Raw genomic sequence first — 10,000 nt, 5'->3', positions numbered from 1 at the left:
GTACAACCGAGAGACATTCAGAGCACTGTTAGCGAACACGGAGAGGTAAGAAACAAAGATCCCCCGAGAGCGAGGGAGTCTGAGAGGTCCCAAAGAAACCCAGAGGAATCTGTCAGCGGCTGACGGCCTCGCTCTCGTCAGCACTCAGCTTCAAGGATACTGGAAGGTTAGTGGTTCGAGTCCCGGCTGCTCCAGTCCGCATGCCAAAGTATCCATGTTCATGAGAGTGCACGTGTTAGATGTGTGAATGAATGAATTTCTTCTTGTTTTAAGTTGAGACACGAAATATGAAAAGTTTCTGATGTGATGGTTGTTGATCACCGTGCTCAGTGTGTGTGGTGAAAGTGTTTTCCTGTGGATGATGTGAGGAGGCCACCAACATGAAACAGACGGATCCAGCTCCCATCAGATATGACATCATTCTGACTAATGAAAACTAGACCATGGCTAATATTTGATTCATCTGGGTGTACAGGTCAGAGGTCAGAGTTCACCTGCTCTGTGTCTTTGCACTGAACTGACCTGAGGTCAGGTATGAAGACCAACATCAGGCTGTCAGTACTCACTCTGCACCGTCGCCGTCCTGGTGCAGTTGTAGAGGATGGCGAGCTCTCCGAACACTTTGCCCGGTCCCATCGTGCACAGCTTCATCCCCTCCTTCGTCACCTCCACCTTCCCCTCTGGGCGAGAGACAGTCACACACAGCAGGACAGAGAGAGAGAGAGAGAGAGAGAACAAAGACCGTCAGTCTCAGCTTGTGTTCTTGTTTTCTGACTCAGAGTTTTGGCTGATACAGAAACAGCCTCGCGAAGGACAGGTGCACTGTGGGAAATGTAGGCTCTTTAATAGGCTGTGTTCTAACCTGCCTGACTCTGCAGACTCACACAGCTGCTGCTCAGCTGTTAGGGCCCTGTAGTATTATGATGTCACTGGCGGCACGGAACACCGCCTTTGCCTCCGCGAACACATCGGACTACAAACACGCACATTACCAACTCCGGAAGACGATCAAAGCAGCCAAACGTGAGTACAGGGACAGGGTGGAGCAACAGTTTGACAACCCTCGGAGTATGTGGCAGGGACTAAACACGATCACAGACTTTAGAGGGAAAACCAGCACACCGCAGACCACGGCCTCTCTGTGTGAGGATCTAAACGTATTCTACGCTAGATTCGACACAGCGAACACCATGAGACCGGACAGTGTGCGCACCGCGGATGACGTCAGTGCGCACACTGTGTCTGAGGAGGATGTGCGGAAGTGCTTCAGGAAGGTGAACGCACGCAAAGCTACCGGTCCGGACGGGATTCCCGGCCGCGTCCTCAGGTCATGCGCGGCTCAGCTGGCTGGAGTGTTCACGCACATCTTCAACCTTTCCCTCTCTCTGTCTGTAGTCCCAGCCTGCTTCAAAATGGCCACCATCGTCCCTGTACCCAAATCCTCCACCATCTCCTCGTTGAACGACTGGCGACCTGTAGCCCTGACCCCCATCGTAAGCAAATGCTTCGAGAAGCTGGGACTTCATCTGCTCTGCACTACCCGACTCACTGGACCCTCTACAGTTCGCATACTGCCACAACAGGTCCACTGATGATGCCATAGCCCTGACACTACACACTGCCCTGTCACACCTGGAGAAGAGAGACACGTATGTGAGAATGCTGTTTGTAGATTACAGCTCAGCATTCAATACCATCGTTCCCTCGAAGCTGGACAGGAAACTGCAGGATCTAGGACTGAGCAGCTCCCTCTGCAGCTGGATCCTTAGCTTCCTGTCTGACAGACGCCAGGTGGTCAGACTGGGCAGCATCACCTCATCCCCCATCACACTGAACACTGGTGCTCCACAGGGGTGTGTACTGAGCCCTCTCCTGTACTCACTCTACACCTACGACTGCACAGCCACTAACAGCTCCAACATCATTGTGAAGTTTGTGGACGACACTACAGTGGTGGGTCTTATCACCAACGGTGATGAGACGGCTTACAGGGAGGAGGTCAGCGCCCTGACCCACTGGTGTCAAGACAACCATCTCACCCTCAACGTCGCAAAGACAAAGGAGTTGATAGTGGACTTCCGGAGGTGCAGAGAAGTACACACCCCCATCACCATCAACGGCGCTGCTGTGGAGAGAGTGAGCAGCTTCCAGTTCCTTGGTGTACATCTGGCTGAGGATCTTACGTGGTCAGTACACACAAACAAAACAGTGAAGAAGGCGCAGCAGCGCCTCTTCTTTCTCAGGAGACTGAAAAGATTCGGCATGAGCCCCCGCATCCTCAGGACCTTCTATCACTGTGCCACTGAGAGCATCCTCACTGGATGCATCACCACCTGGTACGGCAACAGCACCGCCTACAACCGCAAAGCTCTCCAGCGAGTAGTGCGGTGCTCTGAACGGATAATTGGAGGTGAGCTTCCCTCCCTCCAAGACATCTACAGGAAGCGGTGCCTGAGGAAAGCGGGGAGGATCATCAAGGACTCCAGTCACCCCAGCCATAAACTGTTCAGACTACTTCCATCAGGAAGGAGGTTCTGCAGCATCCGGTCCCGTACCAGCAGACTGAGAGACAGCTTCTTCCACCAGGCCATCAGACTGCTGAACACGTCATAGACACCTCAGCTTCACTACTGGAACTTTAACATTATGCACTCCACACTGTATATAAATGCCACTTGTTTTGCACATATTCAACTCTGTATATTTTATATATTTTATTATTATTATTATTATTATTTTATTTTATTTTTTTACTATTTAATTTGTAAAAATGTGTACACACACACACACACACACACACACACACGTAGGAAAATATTTAGTATACACATCCAGAAATGCATACACTATTATATATTGTACATATATTTATTAGTTTCAGGTTGGCCATTCTTGTATTTTGCTCGTTTGTGTTGTTGTGTTTGCACATCTCTGTTGCTTGTGGGGCTCGCACACAAGAATTTCACTCACATGTGCTGTGCCAGTGTGCCTGCACATGTGATGTGACAATAAAAGTGATTTGATTTGATTTGATGTCATCAGACGACGTCTGAGTAATCATGAAAGGAAGGCGAAAGACTCAAACGCAAGGCTTTGATGGACACACCCCCTGAATTATAGGAGCCGTCTCCCGGTCAGCTTCACGCCATGCAGGGATTTTAACCACCGACCAAAACCTCGCGTAAACAGTTCAGCGTGACCGAATATCTGGGTTCCTCCTAGATCGATTTTTAACCACCTCTGCCTCGGCTCCTCGCCACAGAACAAAACATGAAATGTTGGAAGAGCTCTGTAAGTGAGGGACTCCTCAGCATCGTGTTTCTGCTTCTAACAGATCTGAATCCAAACTCAAATGACTCCAGGGCATCTGAAGACACTGAGACGTGGTCTCGTCTCCTCCTCTGCCGCTCATCCATCACGCACACAGACTGCCACCTGAAAACTTCAGCCAATCGGGATTCAGCTGAAGAAGAGAAACACACAATGGTCTGGGATCATCCACGGGTCAGTGTGTGTGTTTTTAGTTGTGTAAAATAGAAAAAGTGCTTTGTTTAGCTGCAGTGACACACTGGAAACAGAATATGAGTGGACACACACACACACAGACACACACAAAGATGGAGTATGAATCAGTGCTCAGTAACATCCAAACAAAACCCTGAATTTCTTCTTCTTGGTCTGTTTGACCTCACAGCAGCCATGTTATTGGTCACATGATGTCATGTTAGCAAACAGCAAGCAGCTGGAGAAGCTGCATTCAGCTTTTATGCTCCTTATATCTGCAACAAACTCCCAGAAAGCCTCAGATCAGCTGAAACACTCAGTTTGTTTAAATCCAGGTTGAAGACTCACCTGTTCTCAGCTGCATTTGAATAAAGCACCAAATCTGCACTGTTTTACTTTTAAGGTTAAAATTTAAATCATGCTTTTTATTTGTTTCTGTTCTTTAATGTCTCTGTAAAGCACTTTGAATCACCTTGCTGTTGAATTGTGCTATATAAATAAACTCGCCTTGCCTTACAGCCACCTGTCAGACAAGGAGGCCACGCCCATAATGATGCATACAGGTGACATATACAAACATTCTCCCCTCGTACAGCTGTCATGAAGGTGAAATTATCTGCAGAGGCCAGAACAGTTTGTGAGGCTTCCACGTCAGTTTGTGTCCCTCCGTCTGCTACAGCAACAATAATAACTGAAGACAGAGACGCTTTGCAGTGTTTACATGCTCAGAATTCGTTCCTCGGTCTTTGTGGAAGCTTCTGTCATCTGCACAGCTTGTGACTCCATGGCGGGTTTAACACGTTACACGGGGTCATGTGCTCACTCGTAATGGCTGCCCTCTCTGTTTCCATCACAGCCGTTGAATCAAAGCCAGAGTGGAAAACAAAGTTTGCCCTGCAGTGCTGACATTTGAACATGAGACCAACCCGAGCGTGGGACAGAGGAGACGTCTGTTCACGCCGCTACGTCTCGCAGACACATGACAGTCAGCTGCTGATACGCACGGATTCTGCATTTCAGTCAAATACTGCCACAGTACATACATATTACTTATTAATGCAATTTACACTTCGCTCTTACCGAACGTCGGTGTTTTTGACTAACTTCATTTGTACTTCTCTTTGTTTTTTCTTTGACTTCAGAGCGGTTGCCATGGTGATTTTACTGTAGAAACCTGAACAGGTAGAAACAGGCTGCATCATCATCATCATCATCATCATCATCATCATCACCACAGGCTGTGTAAGCTCAGGCTCTGGCTGCTGGGCTGGAGTCTGCTTGGCTAGCTTAGTGTTAGCAAGCTGTCTGTGCAGATGTTAGCAGTATAAAGCAGCTTTTTCTGTTCTGAGGCCGTTTGCACTTTACTATCTCGCTCTTCTCCGTCTGCACAATACAAACAACGCTAAAGCTGTAACACTCTTCATTCTTCATGCACATGAACTGAAATCAGCTGATTGTAGCAGGAAGAAAAGAATTTCTGTGTCTATCGACCCAGCGTGCAGATAACCAAAGAACTTTTATAATGCAAGTAACTACATAATTGTAACTATATCACGTTACTGAAAAATGTAATGTGGTTACAGTAATGCGTTGCACCCAGCACTGCTGGTAACATTACAGCCCCTCTGAGGGAAGCACAGTAACAGAGAGCTGGAAGTCCCAGCGAAGCTCAGAGAGCCGACGGTTCTGAGTGATTTCTGATGTCAGACACTGTTTGGCATTTAAACACTGACATTTTAAATCAATATAGATGAAGACAGATTAATGGGAACTGTAAATGTCAGAGTGATCAGTGTCAACAACACAAACTCGTGTCATCATCATGTATGATGAAGAGTCTCCCGTCTCTTCAGGGGTGCAACATGTGAGTATGAAGTGAGCTCAGAGACTCAGAGGGCTTTCATGAAGGGCTGGTTCATTTTGAGCGGATTATCTGGAGATTCAGCGACTTTGTTTCTGAGCAGCTCGGAGCAAACCTCCGCCAACATATTTAATAAAAACACGAATATTCTTCTACTGATTTAGGAGAACTGAACTCCAGTTTCCTCTTACTGATATAAACAGCACCTCTGACACCAGCTGAGCTTCACAGGTGACTGACAAGCTGATCGTGGCCAAAACCAATACTGCGTGACATTAAACAAAGGTTAGCATCATCGATTAGCTGCTGAAGTCATCTGTGAGTTATTAGCAATAATGCTAAGTTAGCTGTAAGTTAGCTACACGCATGAATCCGAGAATGTGAGGATGTAACATTAGCTGATGAAGTCATTTTGCTGTGTGAGGTTTTTGTCCTCATGACATGTGATGTGAGTCGTGCGATGCTAATGACTAACAGCCACTATGCCTCCACCCGCTTTTAGAAGTGAACGAACTTTCAGATGAAAAGTGAAACGTCTTCAGGAAATCTGCCTTTCAGATGAGTTATGGTGCTGTTTGTTCAGGTTGCACCAATAAAAAGAGTTTTCAGATTAAAGCTTCAGTGTTGATGCTAGAAATGACACTGCTGTCTGATTTTAGAGGGATTTTAGTCATCTTTGATCCCCCACCATTCTGACCGCAGGTGGATTTTAGAGGATTTTATTAAATCAGGAGGCTACAGTCGCAGATCTTTGATGATTATCACTGAGCATCAGTTCGTGACTGTAAAATCATCACTACACATCAGCTCAGAGGGCGACATGTCACTGAGAACCTTCAGCATGTTAAACAGCAGATTAATTGTTTACTTAAAGTTGTGAGGACCGCCTTAATGTCCCTGCAACGCACAGACGTCCCCATAACAGCTTGGAATGATATGTGTCCACACAGGGACAGAAAGACACACACACACACACACACACACACACACACACACACACACACAAACACACACACACACACACAAACACACACACACACACACACACACACACACACACACACACACACACACCAGATGGTGGTGATTATTATGTTGAATGGTGAGATAAACACACACACAGGAACTGAGGATGTAATTGCAAATTATAATGATCATTAGGCTAATCTCTCTCTCACACACACACACACACACACACACACACACACACACACACACACACACACTGTCGTCACGTCTTTCATTCGTCCATCAGTTTGGATGAAACGTGAACCATGTCTCTGTCCGTGGTGCTGAAGACAGTTAATCATTTATCTATTTTCGTTATGCCATCAAATATACTTTGTAGAGAAAAATGATTAACTAAGATTCATTATAGCTTATACTGAATAATTATTCAAGAAATTCATATAGTGTGGACAATGTTCATGAACAAAAATCAACTGTTATGCAGTGTTAAGCACATAAACATGCCGCTGCTGCTTTCAGGGAGTCTCAGAGCTCCAGAGCATCAAACAGCAGAGACGTGAGCCCACGGTGTGCTCATTAGAGCAGGAATCACAGGTCGGGGCAGAGAAAAATGTTTTTACCATGTTGGTGGACAGAGAGTGACAGAACAACAGAAAGAAGTGCGTGGGTGAGCCACTACCGCAGAGACAAAGAGAGAGAGAGCTTTTTAAAAGTGATGAAAAGGACTGGCAGGTTTGTGAGTCTCACACAGCACAGTTCAGAGAAGACTCACACGAGACCAGGAGACAAAATACAGCAAATACCAGGAAGAACTGCACACACAGCAGGTTTAACGGCACTGTGTGAAGTAACACGAGCTCTCACAGGTGGGGTCAAAAAATTTGATACTTTATTAATATTCACATTATGTAGCTGATGCAAATGTGCACTTTTATGCAGACGACACTGTTGTTTGAATGCAGAGATTTACTTATGAGCCACACCGAGCAGCAGTGAGGGGCTCTGCTTTAAACAACCAGATCAACAAACCAGCACAGCTCAGTTTGTACTTCATCACCATCTGCCTGAAACATCTTCTGAAACATTATGTACATCAAATAAAAGTTTGAGGTTTTCATAAATATAAATATAAATATAAATATTTTCACACTTCTTTACTTTAAGCACTGTTTCTTTTTTACACTGATGGTTCAGAGTGTAGGCTTGGCTAATTACAAGGCAGACGGATACTGTATGATAATCTCTAAAGGTTTGTGCTATAATCCTTACAGTTTACTCATGAACAACGCTGAAACACACCAACCTGCTCTTAATTCTTTTACTTCTTCTACACAATTTCATTTATGAAAAATATCAGAATCTAAACACAAATCTAAATTTGTGTTGTTTTGTTTGAATTGTTGTTATGTCATTGATTATACTTAGTAAGTTATTGCTTCATACAGTGGGTTTAAACCAATGTGCTTTACAGCTAAATAAATCAATGAATCCAAGATGTTTACTGAAGATTCCCGCAGGATAAAATGACACGACAGTAACCCGTCCTCCATCCAAGACTTACACTTAAAGACACAGCACAAGAGTGTACAACAAATCTACAGGTGTAAACCATTTAAGGGCTTAAATGAACTGTATACTGAAGTCTGCAGTGCACATAGAGCCGCTGATAACTCTGCACCTTTCCAGATCTGGTTGTTTTAGAAAGGACTTGAAAAGAACTCGTCTGGACCAAAACATTCATTTGTTTGGCAAATTTCAGGTTTGTGTCAAAGATTATCCCAAAGTGTGAACCTTAGTTAAAACTGTAAGAACCTGAAGGACAGGCAGTTCTTTTTATAACCAGCTATCACAGTTGTCAGTCATCTAGAGATGCTTGATGGATCATTTGGCCTTTAGGGTTCATGTAGAAGGAAAGAAGAACAGACTCTGTGACAGACCTCTGTGGAACTGCAGTTCTGAGCTTAACATAATATTTAGATCTTAAACCCTCGACTCCTGCTGGTGTTTCATTAGCACAGTGAGTCCAGCAGAACTAAGACAGAATCATCAGTTTCAAAAGCACCGACTCAGAACTGTTGAAGGGCCTAAAACCTGACTGAAAGCTCTCACAGATGCTGTTTTTGTCTAGAAACGATCATTTGAAAACTTTTAGCCAAAAATGTCAGTTTGATATTACGTTTTGATAGACAGAGAAAGAAGACAAACACGTTAACTCTAACTTGTACAATGGCTGTCTCCCAATTCAGGGTCTGCAGCCTTAAAGTACGCAGCCTCAACGATCCTCAAGGGCCGCGTACTTAAAGACCGCTAAGGCCGGAAGTGCGAGGCTTGTGAAATGGGACGGTCTAGCCTCCGCTGCCCAGGTTGCCTAGCAACCATGATACTAACAGCTGGAAACGTGTCATACAGCTGTTTGACAGAAATGAAGGAGAACATATTTTGTTCATTTGTTTGTTTCTACATGAGCTTTGATCATTCTCTGTGAGATGAAGCTCAGCTATTGAACGACGTATATTTTAAAGTAAAGGCTTTAAAACCAAGTTAGTACAAACGTCACTAATGTCACATAACTTTGCCGACATGTGGCCAACAGTAATGTTTAATGTTCTTCGTTATTAAACATTTGCACATAAATAAGTGACATAATATCCAGAACTTACTTTTCACAGTTTACTCTTCGGCCGCTCCGCTTCTGCCGTCTGCGGCAGAATTCTCCACACCGACTGCCGTGCTATGAATTGTGGGATATATGGGACCACGAAGTCTACACTGCCACAGCCTTAAAATTCAGAGAAATGAAGGACGCATTTCAGGGCCGCATTTCGAGCAGCCTTTGAATTGGGACAGCCTTCGGCGCGCCGCTGTGACATAATCGGCCTTGAAATGCGGCCTTTAAGGCTGCAGACCCTGGATTGGGATGCAGCCAATTTCTCCTACCAGGACAAGAAACCATGTAAAGAATCTCCACCTCAGCCTCACAGAGGACAGCGCCTCCTTGTGGAGCTCAGACGTTAATCAGAGTCAGAAGAATCATCCGGAGGAGACCGTGAATGTCTGGACCACCTTCCATCGTGATTCTTGCAACAACATCTGAGACTTTTCAGTCTGAAGGTAAAAACACTTGAGGTGGAAACATGAGAACAGAAAGCAATGATCATAGCAGTGGGCGGTGGAGCTTTCAGAGCCAAAGCTTCCCCTCAGAGAAGAAAGAGCCACAGAAGCAAACTGTTTCCAAACCGGTGCACTGGGAGCACTGGGTTAATTTGAATCTGTAATATGGACAAACAACACAGAGTGCACGAGACCTCCTTTAGTTTCTCTGATTTGTGCCTTCGTTCCTGCAAACAGCAAATAATCTGCATCCGCCCGACTGGCTGATGTTGAGTTGTGCTTTTAGAAATTCGTTAAAACAGCGGGAGAGTGGCGAGGAGGAGGAGGGCATCATGAAACGCTGCTAAACGAGCAGAAAGCTCTGAGCACACATGGATTCATTACAGAAGCTGCTTCTCATTAGTCAGAGTGAAAACTGAGCTTTTGTCAGAGGTACAAGCAGCCGGCTGCACGCAGAAACAGGTCTTTGTTAAAGTCGAACAAAAAGGAAGCAAAGTCTGAGGAAGCTTCAGATTTCCACAAAGAGGCTGTGAGAGCAGCCTGCTTTGGTGTTCC

At 45.2% G+C, this 10,000-nt stretch overlaps 1 protein-coding gene across 1 annotated transcript in view; it reads right to left on the bottom strand.

The window, feature by feature from the left end:
• LOC113027924 (cGMP-dependent protein kinase 1-like) overlaps window positions 1-10,000 on the bottom strand; it is a 74,225-nt gene that overhangs the window by 30,137 nt on the left and 34,088 nt on the right. Inside the window, exon 3 of the mRNA XM_080305796.1 lies at window positions 567-680. Within this exon, the coding sequence (XP_080161922.1) occupies window positions 567-680 (114 nt within the window). The remainder of the gene's footprint in view (window positions 1-566; window positions 681-10,000) is intronic.

The sequence above is a fragment of the Astatotilapia calliptera genome, chromosome 8, assembly GCF_964374335.1.
Source record: "Astatotilapia calliptera chromosome 8, fAstCal68.1, whole genome shotgun sequence".
NCBI lineage: Eukaryota > Metazoa > Chordata > Actinopteri > Cichliformes > Cichlidae > Astatotilapia > Astatotilapia calliptera.
This window is presented reverse-complemented; position numbering and strand designations above follow the sequence as displayed.